This window comes from Salminus brasiliensis, chromosome 1 (assembly GCF_030463535.1).
Source record: "Salminus brasiliensis chromosome 1, fSalBra1.hap2, whole genome shotgun sequence".
Taxonomy (NCBI): Eukaryota; Metazoa; Chordata; class Actinopteri; order Characiformes; family Bryconidae; genus Salminus; species Salminus brasiliensis.
The window spans coordinates 88,674,833-88,689,984 of record NC_132878.1 but is presented as its reverse complement, the minus strand read 5'-3'; the positions used below and the strand labels follow the sequence as shown (position 1 = coordinate 88,689,984).

The 15,152-nt window shown below is 42.3% G+C and overlaps 1 protein-coding gene and 1 pseudogene across 1 annotated transcript; both read right to left on the bottom strand.

Moving 5' to 3' along the window:
- Positions 1 to 1,206: 1,206 nt before the first annotated feature.
- On the bottom strand, positions 1,207 to 5,156 carry LOC140556558 (uncharacterized; annotated as a pseudogene).
- Positions 5,157 to 7,541: 2,385 nt separating this feature from the next.
- On the bottom strand, positions 7,542 to 11,520 carry ccdc127a (coiled-coil domain containing 127a). Its single transcript, XM_072692284.1, has 3 exons — positions 11,439 to 11,520; positions 10,729 to 10,855; positions 7,542 to 9,831 (listed from the first exon to the last, which is right to left on the bottom strand). The coding sequence occupies exons 2-3, from the start codon at positions 10,844 to 10,846 to the stop codon at positions 9,146 to 9,148; spliced, it is 804 nt and encodes a 267-aa protein (XP_072548385.1). The 5' UTR covers positions 10,847 to 10,855; positions 11,439 to 11,520; the 3' UTR covers positions 7,542 to 9,145.
- Positions 11,521 to 15,152: the final 3,632 nt, after the last annotated feature.

Genomic DNA, 15,152 nt, shown 5'->3' with positions numbered 1-15,152 from the left:
GAGAAAAAGGGAGGGACGTGAGACTGTGACAACGCGAGGACTGAATACACTGGGTCTATCAATCAAAACTGGTCTTTAAGCTTGTGTTTTTTACCTCCATTGTAATTTTAAGCAACACTATGAAGGTCAGATCAGTTGCATGCCGTGTTTACTGTTAAAGACTGGGTTTCAGAATGAATGCAGCATCATGTAGCAATTGTACCTTAAAACAGCAGCTTCAGAATCATGCTGATGCTCCACTGACTGTAACAGGGGGAAAGGCGTCTCTGTCATTGCCACTCCAGGCCAGAGTGCTGCTACTGCACTGTGGAACTCTGGTGGAGCTGGGCGAGACCTCTGCGATAAATGCATGTGTACAGCTGTCAATAAGGAAGGAGCTCAAAGCTCGATTTGTATTTACTACAGTGGTGTAAAGTGAATTGCACTCCCCGGCTGTAGGGGGAGCTGATGAGCAACAAACACCAATCCTCGGAAAATGCTGTTTTAACGACCTCCTTAAGGCATTTTAGTAGACGCTCTCATCCAGAGTGACCTATAGTGGGGCTTCTCTGTTCAAGCAGAAAATACCCCCGGCTAATGTGAACAGACTAGACTACAGTCTGAGCTTAGACACAGCCCAGTACAGAAGTCCGTACTGATACCTAGACACATGAGCTGGATAGAAATCAAAGTGAGATGTTTGAGTGCAATCACAAGCTTTTAAGAACTAGTTGTAAGGGTTAAGACATTTCTCTTCACCACGGGGCACGATGGTGACAACAACCCCATTCCCTTCTCAAAAAGAAAAATGACTTAGACCCTGAGCTTTTAAAATGACTACAGAATGATGACAGAGGAGGTCTATGGTCACCTCAGCTGTAGGCTACAGCCATTATCCAGGTATTAAAAAAGAGCACATACATAAACCTTTTTCAGAACACAGACAGAAATGTAAATAATTATATGGCTAAAAACAAACATCAGTGCTAATTAGAACCGCCTCCAAGAGCCTCCTAGAACCACTGCCTGCACCCTGAAGAACCCTCCCTTTCTGTGTGTGTGCAAACTTGGAAAATATAGAATTCAAATATCTACACTAAACATCACACAGTTTTAACATCAGTACATCACATTAGTGCAAAAGCGGGACAGCAGTTTTTTAACTGGGAAGGGAAGCATATCGCTGCCCATCAGACACAAAGCCTTCATTTTCTCCCAGACCCTGAAAAAAAGGTTGTTGTTAGTCATTGGGTCATTAGGTCATTTGTCATTACGGTCATTAGGCAGAAATTCTTTTAGCACCTCCTCTAGCTTCTGATGCTTCTGCAAGGTGACCTGCTGCTCCCAGTGCCTGAGATAGAGCCACATCAGACTCCCTCTCAGGGTTCACACAGTAATTTTCATAGTGAAAAATGTTGGTAAGGCCCTCCTTTAAGTTGGACTCCATGGGGTCATTGGCCACCATGTTTAGCAGGTTCATCTCAGTGTCTTTCAAATCCTGCTGGTAGTCATCGGGATGAGGGCTTCTACACAGGGCTTGCTGCCTCTTTGTCAGCTGAGTCTTCAGCTTCGGAAGGAGATTCTGGGCTCTCTCCTCAAGCTGCTTACCCTGTTGCTGAACCTGGCGTATTGCTGTCACCATGCGTCCCTTCTCCTGCTGTTGGTCATTGCACTCCTGCAGCAGCTTGCGTTGCTCCTGTAGCTGATTCTGCTGCTCCTGTAGCTGCTTGCTTTGCTCCTGCAGTTGCTTGCTTTGCTTCTGTAGCTGATTCTGCTGCTCCTGTAGCTGCTTGCTTTGCTCCTGCAGTTGCTTGCTTTGCTTCTGTAGCTGATTCTGCTGCTCCTGTAGCTGCTTGCTTTGCTCCTGCAGTTGCTTGCTTTGCTTCTGTAGCTGATTCTGCTGCTCCTGTAGCTGCTTGCTTTGCTCCTGCAGTTTCTTGCTTTGCTTCTGTAGCTGATTCTGCTGCTCCTGTAGCTGCTTGCTTTGCTCCTGCAGTTGCTTGCTTTGCTTCTGTAGCTGATTCTGCTGCTCCTGTAGCTGCTTGCTTTGCTCCTGCAGTTTCTTGCTTTGCTTCTGTAGCTGATTCTGCTGCTCCTGTAGCTGCTTGCTTTGCTCCTGCAGTTGCTTGCTTTGCTCCTGTAGCTGTTTTTGCTTCTCCCGTAGCTGCTGCTCATGTTTTTTCTGCACCTGCTTGAGCTCTGCCTGTTGGAAGACCTTCCACGTTCTACCTATGATGAGATGGTGATGATTATTATTATTATTATTATTACTTTATAGAATTATTTTTAAAAAATCCTCAAAACATTTGAACAGGGATGTTCTTTGCACACAATGGTGTGTATCACCTTTTATACATTTATAAATGCACATAGCACAAATAGTAATTACCCGTTATCACCAAAACATGGATAAGCAAAGCATGGATATATGACTTTATATGGCACTACATGATCATGCATTATTCCTTATCCTAAGTAAAGGTTTGCTTACCAACGAAAACACCAAGCACCACCAATCCACCAATTACTATTGGACCCCAGTTCCATTTGCCTCCATCAGCGCGTCCTGGCACTGGGTTTGTGCTGGGTTCAGGACAATCGTTCTGATTGTTCATGAGCCCTTAAAACAAACAAACAAGCCCTATGTTACTTCTAAGAGGTGCGCATTCTTGTAGAAACAGACAACTTTAATAGACCATATTTGTAGCACTAATGCAGAGTGCAAATAAACAGGGTTGTAGTATTTTGGTCTGCGTGGTAATGAACAGGTGCTTGCTGTGCAATGTCAGAGCCTTTCCTGTTCCTATATACTAAACACTGTGCTATAGTAGCATTCAGCATGATCAGTAACCTGACTTCTTTGTGCCAACTGTAACGTTTGGTGGAGGGGGGATAATGCTGTGGGGATGTTTGTCAGGGGATGGCCTAGGCCCCTTATTTCTAGTGAAGGGAAATCTGAAGCATCTTCAGCATACCAACACATTTTGGACAGTTGTTGCTTGTTGTTTGTAAAGCCACGTTAGTTCTAGCAGGCTAGTCTGTCAGTCTGTTCTAGCATAATTGTAGCATGACCCATTACACAAAGCAAGGTCTATAAAGGCATACTTTGAAGAACATGACCACAGTGAGCCCTGACTTTAGTCCCATCTATCACCTCTTCAAAGTCCTGCAATATCAGTGTCTGACCATACAAATGCTCTTCTGGAAGAATGTGCAAACCATCCAACAGACACTCCACTGCAGTTGTGAATGAATCACAGAGGTTTAAATACCGCTCATATGGACTTACATAGCCTTTGGGGTTATGTCCAATCTTGTATGGTATACAGGTGTTCATCTTAAACAAACAGCTCTTCTGGTTCTGCTGGTTCCAGACTTCATATTTGAAAGAGAACTAATCCAGTGTTTAGTGTTTTTGTTTTTTACTTGCAAGAGAACTTCAGTTCCTCTGGTATTCATCTGGGAATGTTTAAACCTGAGAGGCCTAATGTAACTAAGCTTATGAAGAATTATTTATATAATAAATAAATATATAACAATATACACTATTGAGGTTGTATATCATCACTGCCACACAAAAACCCACTTATCTCCAAATCAGGAAAAATAAAGACCTTCTTTATTTTCAATGAAAGTCAATGTAAAGTCATTGATTTCTATTCATTCACTCATCAGTTTCATTCATTTATTGGGATACAATGTAAAGAACAACAGCCAGATTCACATTTTACCAAAAAGTAAAAAAAAAAACAACAGAAATGCAGAAAAGGAGAGACAAGGTTTCCCTCGACTGCTGTAGTGTGAGCAGTTCTGGGCCGCAACAATATATTTATTTGTCAACCAACCATGGCAATTGATAGAGCTTCTGGAAACACAACGACATGAAACACCACAGTAAAAACAAAGTGAACGTTCTGAAACCAATCCCTGGTAATGGGGTCTGGCATCACTGTTCCCAGGAAAAATTCATGATATTAACACAAACATTCTGGTGAATTTTGGTGCAGTGAGACTGGAAATGCTTTGGAATTGTTCTGGACAAGTTTTCTCTTGCTTATTGTCACTAAGTCAAAAGTTCAGCGTGTAAAACCCCTCTCGCCTCTCGTTTTGAGACCCCACATTCATTTACATTTAGGACATTTAACAGATGTTCTTCTCCAGAGTTGCTGTTTACTTAGAAAACATTGGCCAGAATCCAAAATATACCTCTAAACTCAGATACTAAACACAGTGAATGCGGAGACCACACTTTTGGTTCCATAAAGAACCATATTAGTAGTGTAAAGAACCTTTAAATGATGACATGATAAGGTTCAAATTAAAAGTCTTAATCATCAACAATATATAATAATAATATTTATTATTATATGAATAAATGAAATTCATTTTTAAACGAAAACTAGCCCTGTTACAAATATGCTCTTTTCACATTTCTGATATGCTGTGCAAGTTTCGATTGGCCATAAAAGCAAATACTAAATAAATACTAAATATGAAATACTGTAGGTTGGCTGAATAACGATGGTGAACTGCTGTTGTGCTGTGTCTGGGGGCCTCCCCTCTCAAAATGAAACTCGTCAAATCTGGCACATTCATTGTTCCCCCATAAGCTACAACCAGTAAAACCATACAAAAAGAACTTACCGCTGTACTTAATCCCAGCACTGAGCACAGAAGAAAGAGCTGAAAGAGTGAGCGTGCAAAATCACATGCTATACTGGTTATACCAGAGTGTGGTAGAGAGCAGAGGGAGTGTGGGAGGAGAACTTTCAAACTGAAAGAAGTCTTGACTGTTTTGTACTTCTGTGCATACAGGTGGAGGGTTCGCTATATTGTGGGCTCTCCAGAGTATTTAGCCAGGAATATATAGGGAGTATAAAACCGTCCTACAGTAAATGTTAAGGTGCATGTATTTGTCACTGTACTATGTACAGTGAAATGTGTCCTCTGCATTTTACCCATCTGTGGTAGTGAACAAACACACACACACACACAGCGGTGGGCAGCCAAGCGGTGGGCAGCCAAGCGGTGGGCAGCCAACTCCAGCGCCCAGGGGGCAGAGAGGGTTAAAGGCCTCGCTCAAGGGCCCAACAGTCATGCCCAGGTATCAAACCCACAACCCGGTCATCAATAGCCCGGAGCTCTAACCTCTGGGCCATCACTGTGCCTGCCCACATGCCCACATTAAAAAATGTGCATCAGTGTAGACTTACAGTCAGAGAATTTGACGCCTGTAGCAAAGGCCCCACTTGCAGTGTTTTATTTGTCACATACACTGTGTGCAGAATTATTAGGCAAATGAGTATTTTGATCACATCATCCTTTTTATACATGTTGTCCTACTCCAAGCTCTATAGGCTTGAAAGCCAACTACCAATCAAGTAAATCAGGTGATGTGCATCTCTGTAATGAGAAGGGGTGTGGTCTAATGACATCAACACCCTATATAAGGTGTGCTTAATTATTAGGCAACTTCCTTTCCTTTGGCAAAATGGGTCAGAAGAGAGATTTGACGGACTCTGAAAAGTCAAAAATTGTGAGATGTCTTGCAGAGGGATGCAGCAGTCTTGAAATTGCCAAACTTTTGAAGCGTGATCACCGAACAATCAAGCGTTTCATGGCAAATAGCCAACAGGGTCGCAAGAAACGTGTTGAAAAAAAAAGGCGCAAAATAACTGCCCATGAATTGAGGAAAATCAAGCGTGAAGCTGCCAAGATGCCATTTGCCACCAGTTCTGCCATATTTCAGAGCTGCAACGTTACTGGAGTATCAAAAAGCACAAGGTGTGCAATACTCAGGGACATGGCCAAGGTAAGGAAAGCTGAGAAACGACCACCTTTGAACAAGAAACAGAAGATAAAACGTCAAGACTGGGCCAAGAAATATCTTAGACTGATTTTTCTAAGGTTTAATGGACTGATGAAATGCAAGTGACTCTTGATGGGCCAGATGGATGGGCCCGAGGCTGGATCAGTAAAGGGCTCAGACGCCAGCAAGGTGGAGGTGGGGTACTGGTATGGGCTGGTATCATCAAAGATGAACTTGTGGGACCTTTTTGGGTTGAGGATGGAGTGAAGCTCAACTCCCAGACCTACTGCCAGTTTCTGGAAGACACCTTCTTCAAGCAGTGGTACAGAAAGAAGTCGGTATCGTTCAAGAAGAACATGATTTTCATGCAGGACAATGCTCCATCACATGCATCCAAATACTCCACAGCGTGGCTGGCCAGTAAGGGTCAGCCCCCCTTGTTCACCTGATCTGAACCCCATAGAGAACCTTTGGTCCCTCATAAAATGTGAGATCTACAGGGAGGGAAAACAGTACACCTCTCTGAACAGTGTCTGGGAGGCTGTGGTGTCTGCTGCACGCAATGCTGATCGTAAACAGATCAAGCAACTGACAGAATCTATGGATGGAAGGCTTTTGAGTGTCCTCGTAAAGAAAGGTGGCTATATTGGTCACTGGATTTGTTTAGCTTTGTTTTTGAATGTCAGAAATGTTTATTTCTAAATGTTATATTGGTTTACCTGGTGAAAATAAACAAGTGAGATGGGTATATATTTGTCTTTTATTAAGTTGCCTAATAATTCTGCACAGTAATAGTTACCTGCACAAACAGATATCCTCCTAAGATAGCCTAATCTAAAAAAACCCACTCCAACTTCCAAAAATATTAAGCTTTGATATGAGTCTTTTGGGTTGATTGAGAACATGGTTGTTCAATAATAAAGAATCCTCTCAAATACAACTTTCCTAATAATTCTGGACACAGTAGATGATGACAACTAGCACTGCTTGTTCTTTTAGCAATGCCACAGGAGAACCACTTTTGGCTCCATTACGAACCATATTTGTTAAAGAGAAGCGTGAGGGTGAAGAATGATGAGGTGCTTTACCAATTTAAAGGTTTCTCATCACTAATCTTACAAACAAGATTCTTTCTAGAATCAAAAGTGGTATTGTCTATGGCATTGTTTTAAAAACCTTACTTTGTGTATTTTTAAGAGTGCACATTTATTATGAAGAGGCCATTCTAAATACATTGTGTTCAGTTAGCTCCTCTATGGCACTATGGAGTGCTTGGACCTCAATTATTGCCATTTGCAATGTAATTTTAAGGCTGCCATCGAAGCTAGACTGAAGATGGTCTCATCACAAAGCTATTGAAGCCCAAATACGTGAAAAATGTACATTTCTGATTTGCTGTCAGTTCTGATTGGTCGCGCACCTTTACTACAAATAGAGACCATTCTAAAAAAACAGTTTTATTGGGTTCTTTACAGCAATTGTGCAAAACCATAATTCTTTTTTAGTTTCATTTCAACACAACTGTTTATTCTGAACACTTTTCAACTGTAGTTACATGATTTTTTTTTTAAGTCTTATGTTCATTCATGTCCTTGTTTATTGCAAAGTGCTTTACTCAGCCAGTCAGCACTGTAGCAATAATGCTAGTCTGTTAACTCTGGAGGTACCAATGGGATTTTATAAGTCGATAGACTGGGAAGAGGAGACGCTTCAGACGACTTAAAGCAGATTAAACATCCAAAAAATGAACATCTTAAAATAAAACAGTGGTTTAATATCCTCTCTCATCTGTAACCCCTAAATAAACTACTTCAATATTCTGAAGTGAGCAAGAGAGTGAGTGAGAAACTTACACTAGCTTTAATTCATGGTAAGCAAACTGAAATATTGTGACAATCATTACAATGAATCTTTATATCTGTAGGGACACACGGGTTCAGGTGAAGCAGCACATGCTCAACAGTAGCGGCGTAACTGTTCCTCAAAAAATGACATTTGCAATTTGCTTGCTTATTCCTAACTGGAGTAGTGGGTAGTGCAGTGGATAACAACATTGCATCACATGTGGCAGACTGAGGCTCAATTTTTTGATCGGGCAAAGACACCACGTTTCACCAATAACCGCCGACCCCCGTCACTACACACACTACAGTCCCAACACAGCCATGGCATTAAAGCCGTCTGCCTAATTTCATGTCATGCCACCAGAACAGATTCAACCTGTTGAGGTGTGGACTCCACAATACCTCTGAAGGCATCCTGTGGGATCTGGCACCAAGATGTTTGCAGCAGATCGTTCAGTCCTGCAAGCAGTCCTGTTGTGAGGTTGTGAGGTTGGGTCTCCATAGATTGTCAAAGTCTCTCAGATCCTTACGCATGCTCACTTCTCATGCTTCCACCACATCAACTTATAGTGGCACTTCATAGGTGCCACTATAATTCACTTCATCTCATCACTTCACTTCATATGTTTTAATGTTATGGCTGATCAATCCATAGTCCAGAGAGTCCTTGCTGTGCAACATTAAAACATATTCTAGATCATGTTTTATTCATTTTGATCTTTTAAGATTTTAGAGTTATAAAAAATAAATATATCATGGTGCCAGTCGTAAGGGATCCATTTGTAAACGGTTACTACGGATGAGCTACATTATGAATAGGCTGTCTATGTAGTGTTGATGGAAGCTAACTAGTGAGATATGTAGTTAATTAATGGTATGGGTGAACAATTGTGTCAGTACCTATATGGTTTTTAGAGGGCCCAGTCACTGCAGACCCCAAAGTACCATGGATCTCAGTGCAATTGGGTCCGCCCTCCCTGCTCCCCATCTTCCCAAGTAGTTACGCCACTGCATCTAGGGTATAAAAATCAGGTTTTGATGTGATGAAATCATGTAAGTTATTCTAGTATGATTGTCAGTAGCTGTAGGAGTTCCCACTTTAAAGATTTCATATTTCAAAAACATGTCAGACATGAATACAAGAGCTAAACACAGTACTGCAAAACCATAAGGCCCGCAACACCAAAGTGCTAATTAGGATTTAGAGGAAAAGCAGTATTTTCCTAATGTCTCTTTTAAAAATAAAGGTGCCTAAGGGCTTTTTGAAGAATGAGTTTTTGTCCTCTTCAACTGATGGTCTTTAGATAAAACTCCACTTTAAACACCTTTATTTCTAAGAATTCTTGGAAAGGGTCTTCAAAACCAGTCCTGGAAAGTCAAGCCCGATTTGGCAATTTCCCTGCTCTAACACACCAACTAACCAGTCTGATGAACGGAGTCAGATGTGTTTGAGCAGAACAATCACCATACTGTGCTGGTTTTGAATTTAAGACCCCTGCTTACGGCATCAAGGTCACTTGGCAATAGGCGATGGCCCTTTCAGTGACTCCTCCGCCCTCTTGTGCTTCTGCAGGGTCACCTGCAGCTGCCAGTACCTGAGATAGAGCCACATCAGCTTGCCATTTTTCCTCTTATCCATGTTCAGCAAGTCTGCACAGTGCCTATCATTCTTAAAAATGTCCCTGAGGTCCTCCTCAAGACCCAGCTCGGTCCCCACAGGGTCTTTGGCCACCTTGAGGAGCAGGTTCTTCTCCATCTCCATCCGGCGCTCCCTTGGTAAAAGCAGGCTGCAGAAAGCTTCCTGTCTCTCCACCAGCTGGAGCTCCAGTTCCTCCAGCAAAGCCTTGGCTTTCTGATGCCACTGTTCCTCTCGCTCTAGAGCCCCGTGTAGGGCTATCCCAGCTGCTCCAGACTGCATGGCACGCCTCTTCTCTTTCTCTACCTCTTCACGCTCCTTCTGCAGCTGCCTGCGCTCCTCCAGCAGCTGCTGGCTCTGGCTAACCAGGGCCTTCCTGTAGCCCAGCACCCGCTGTCGCTCCTTCTCCAACTCCAGCTCCAGGAGGGCAGCCGTCCGACGATTCTCCGTCAGCATGTCTTTGTACTTGAGATCTAGGTCCCTGGCAAGGGCGTCCATGTCCTGGGCATACTGGACCTTAATTTCCTGGATCTGCCGCTGGGACTCTCGAGTCCAGATCCAGCCTGAGGGGGGGGGGGGGGGGGGGGGGGGGGATAGATCATGCATTCATTTGTATGCAAATTACAATAATGCCTTTTCTTTTCTGATACCAAAAGTGAAATTTTGAATACTGGCCAGTAATATACACTATGCAGACAAAGTATTGAGACACCTGCTCATTCATTGTTTCTTCTGAAATCAAGGGTATTAAAAAACTAAAACAATTATCCTGCTTCTGTTTTTCCTGTCCATGGAACGCTTGCTACTAGATTATGGAACATTGCTGTGAGGATTTGACTGCATTTAGCAACACAAGTGGTAGTGAGGTCAGAATGCTGGATGGTCACCACCAAACCTCCCCCCAAAAGCACTGGATGAAGCACCATCATTCCACATGGACTCTATATGAAATGTGCACCCAGTTTGTGGAAGGGTGGACAGGCTAAACTGTCTGGAGAGATCCTTACCTGACAGGACTGACATATAACTAACATCTACTTTTCTTCAGATATCTGCCAAACAAGGGGCAGTGGTGGCTCAGCGGTTAGAGCGCAGGGCTATCGATAACAGGGTTGTGGGTTCGATACCCAGGCTGCCACTGTTGGGCCCTTGAGCAAAGCCCTTTACCCTCTTTGCTCACCCCTCTCTGGAGTTGGCTGCCCACCACTCTGGATGTGTGTACTCACTGCCCCTAGTTCACTAGTGTGTGTGTGTGTGTGTGTGTGTGTGTGTGTGTTCACGACCACAGATGGGGTTTTTAACGGACACCCATAAAAGTGAGTAAACTAGAATGTAGCTGTTATAGAATAAAATTAACTTAAAAGGGTAACAATTAAATTAAAAGGGTAACAATGAGCTGTATAAGATAGACAGCCTATATGGGTATATTAAATGATGTGTTTAGGTAAAGGGTTACTTACGAAAGGCAGCAAGGCCGAGCATCGGGACCAGGAGAGCATAGTTCCATTTGCCTCCATCAGCACCTCCCTGAGGGTCCGGCCTTATATTCCATCTAGGAGGATCATTTAGGTTGTTCATGGAGATACCCTGTTCAAATGCAAATGAAAGATGCTCAGAGATCCTTACTGGCTGCAACACAAGCCTTTTTTAATACTTTTGGACATGTAGAATACAACTACCTATGTCCTACGTGCTGGTAGATGGTAGTTTGGTGTTAGCTTTGTCTAGTATTTGACAACCTTGAGAGCTCACGAACTCACGCGAGAACTTGTGACTCAGGCAGGGTGAGAGCGGAGAAACCCGCTAATCTCGCGAGACAATCGTTTACGTTTGACACCAGAGAGCGCTGATGTTCACACAGCCAGCCCCAGAATAATACTGAGCTACTTTCTGTACAGGAAAGCACACTTGTCCAGTCTCTCTAGGTGAACCGTTACCCCGTGAGCCCTCACACTGTTTCCTCGTACAGTACAGCAGCAGTATGCAGATCATACAGTCTCAGAGCAGCGCTGCTAACGCCTAGCTCTGCCTGCCTGCGTGCGGAGCGCTGAGCTATGGCTAATGCTAAGGTCTCCGCGTCTCGACGGCGATTTCCCCCCTAATTTTCTTCAGTATGGAGTCTTGTCGTCTTGCGAGGAGAAATATGAAGTGTTTAGAAGCACTTGCTCACCTTGAAAACTTAAGGGCTGCGTGCAGGTCCCCTCAGGCAGGTCTGCAGAGCTACGCACTGTGTTACGGTGCGGGACGTAAACTACGCAATGTTATTAGACAGTGGGAAAACAGCCCGTCCGCTGTGGATAGGGGGGTCTGGGGTCGTGTAAACCACGGATTTTAACTGAACCCGAAAAGACCTTTAAAGGATGGAAGTTAATATTGATCTGTTAGGACTTTAGTTTCGTTTTCTCTCAGATTGTGAGCATTTATTTCCACTTATACTCACAGAAGTATAACTTTGTGTGTGAACCCCCCCCCCCTGTTGTGCTGCATATTGGTACAGTCTGGTGGCAGGACCCGGTGCTGTGTTAAAAACTATAGATAGATCAATAGATCACTTTTCAATCCCAGAGGGAAACAGCACACATTACAGCAGCACAGAAAGCAAAAACAGCAGCAAATAAAAACAACATAATACAGTCATAAATAAAACAAAGCATAGAAAATAAAACAATAACATTTAAAGAGTACAGTACATTTTATAAATCTCATGCAGGGGTGTAAGGTATCCTGAACACCAGGGACACCAACAGTGTACACTTACAAGTACACATACTTGGCACCCAGGTATTCAGGTATGTGATATAAGTATGGTAAGAAGCATGGCAAGGTGGCAGTGTATCATGATAAAGTAGTGGTGTCATTTATCAGGTCTGTTACTGAATACATGCTCATTTACATGACCCAGCAAGTCAACAAGTCTTTCAGTCTCTTTCGAACTCAAACCCAAACCCTTACTAAAAAAGTAACTAGTTCCACATTATATAGCTGCAAGTCCACAAGTAAGCAACAAATAGTAGTACCTGTGCATTGCAAAATGTGTGCATTGAATTTTAATCTCAGAATCAGAATCTCTTTATTTCACCAAGTATGTTACACATACAAGGAATTTGTCTTGGTGAGAGCAACACGTATGACAAGTAACAAAAACACAGAACACAGATTATTTACAGTATTAAAGTAAAGGAAAATTACACTAAACAATAAATAGGATAGGGGATAAATTTTAAAAAGTAAAAAGTAATCTGGCTGTTTTTCATTCATTGTTTCTTTTGAAATTTCTGTCTCTACTGTCCAGAAAAGGCTTTCTACTAGATTCTGGAGCACTGCTGAGAGGATTGGTTTACGTTCAGAGGCTGGAACGGTAGTGACGTCAGGATGTTGAATGATTACCTCATCCCACCTCATCCCCAACTCCCCAGCTCCTCCCAAAAGTATTGGATGGAGCACCACATATTGGATGGAGCTTGGGGGCTTTATAAGTCTCTAGTCCATGCCTGGCATTAGACATGGTGCCAATAGTCATGTTTATCTGCTCCAGAGAGTCCTCTTCTATTGACAGTACTTCTCTACATGGAGTAGGCAAGCTGTTTGTGTCAGCATCTGTGTCAGCTGTCATCTGTGTCAGCAATGTGTGCAACTTAAAGTAGCTGAATTCATTCATTAGAAGGAGTGTCCACAAACATTTGGACATATTGTATGTACTGTGAGTAATGAATGGTATATTTTGTGTTTATGTGTTTTAGTGTTTATGTTCTACATCAAGTTATTTTTACATAGAAAATGAGACAAATTCATGATATGAGCTCATTCAGTATTTTCTACCCTTGTATATAACTATAAGACAGGCCAGTACAGAAATAATAGAGGAAAAAAAATAAATAGCTTCTCATGGAACTGTTATATAATATTATAAGACTCTTATAACTTCTTATATTGTGACCATAGACCTTTTCCTTAGAGCAATTTTAGGTTTAGGTCTTTGGTTATGTCTTCCAGATCCATCCTCTCACAACACGGATCCTCACAGACAGACAGGAAGGAACTATCCACAAGACCTGACAGGGACTCTTCATGAGTGGGATCAGTAAACATGGTGAAGGCAGCAGTGAGAATCAATGCTGAGTGACTCATTGCATGTATGGGCAGGTAAGATACATACCACCTCAAACTTGCCCTAAACTCCACACACTGGAAGAGAAACTCAGAAGAGCACAGCTGGCCGTGGAAGACGAGTGTTTGCACCAGCCCCTCCCTGCAGGTCAGAAAAACACTCTAATCTTAAGCTACAATGTCTGATTTTCAAATGTTTTTTGGTGACTGCCCAGCAAGTACAGGGACAGATGATCACGAGAACCTTACTGAGTCTGCAGTGTTTACAGCGCTGGTGAATGGAATCAGGACTCCTGAATAGTTGAACATCTCAAAAAGCTACAAAACAGAAAATGTTTATTTTAAATTGGATTCATTTTTTTTATTAATTTATAGTAATTAAAAACTTTGAAATCTTTGACCTAGAACTTAAAGTAGTACCAAAGAAAGCATTTTTCAGATTTATTTTATTGTATAGATCTCAGAAGACTCATGTAGGTTCATGGGTAGTTTTGGATAGTTATTAAAATGGCTAAAATCCAAGTCTGTAGTTTCTCTAGATCGAACCCACTCTGGCTTTGTCCTAACAATTGATTTAAGCAGAGAATTTGAAATGCACACTTTCTGGTCCAGTTCGATATTGTTAAGGTGTTTTGTATTTTATCTAGGGTAAGATGTACCTGCTCTCCCCTTATTTGTTTTCTCTCCTGATCAAGTGATTAAGCCAGATCTAACCAATCCCCCCCATCATTAGTATACTATTTACATCTTAGCATTATGTGCAATAGAGCAATAGAGATTGTAGAAATGGGCAACAATGCTGCTTAATTTGCCGTCTTGCCGGAGATGAGTTTGTGTGTGAGGTTTGCAGCTCAGCTGGTCTGGTCTGATGTGCAGTAATTACTGAAACCACTGAAATCAATGAAACCTAACGTATATACACAATCTGGACCTATAGTGGGCATATAGCGGGATGTTATATCATATATAAAATGTATGCCCACTGTATGTCCAAATTGTGGACAACCTTTCTGATGAACACATTTTGCTACTCATTGCTGACACAGTATTGCCAATAGAATAGCCATCCAGATCAGCATAAACCTATTGGCACTATGTCTATTGCCAGGTGTGGGCTAGAGAGGTATAAAGGCCCTCAGCACTGAGCTGTGGAGCAGTGGAACTGTGTTCTCGGGAATGACGGTTGGTGCTCCATCCCATACTTTTGGGATGAGTTGGATAGTTAGGGATGAGGTGGAATGATGATCATCTAACATCCTGACCTTACTAACGCTCTTGTCAATAAATTCAGTTGAATTCTCACAGCAATCCTCCTCCAAAATCCAGTAGAAAGCCTTCCTCCCTGCACAGTAGAGACAGCTACTCCAACAAAAGCAGGATAAGCTATTTTTAATACCCTTGATTTCAGAAGAAACAATGAATGAGCAGGTGTCCCAATACCTTTGTCCACATAGTGTATGTATACATGTAGTGCCTATATAAAATGTATGGAGCTCTCGAGTGGCTGTCAAAGTGTTGGCCTTATCATTGGGAGACTAGCCAACACTAGTATTTGTTATTTGGTGTATCTGGAGAGTAATTGGCTGTGGTTGGCTGTCTTTGTATGTCTTGGAAGAAGCACATGCTAGCCTTTATCCTGCCAGCAGCACTTATAGCATCAGGTGATGGGACCTCGCTAATGAGTGGGGAAAAAATAAGTAATTAAATAATATTACTCTGAAATTATAATAAACATTTAATGAATAAACAGCAGCTTTTAACATTTTGCTGGCTTTTG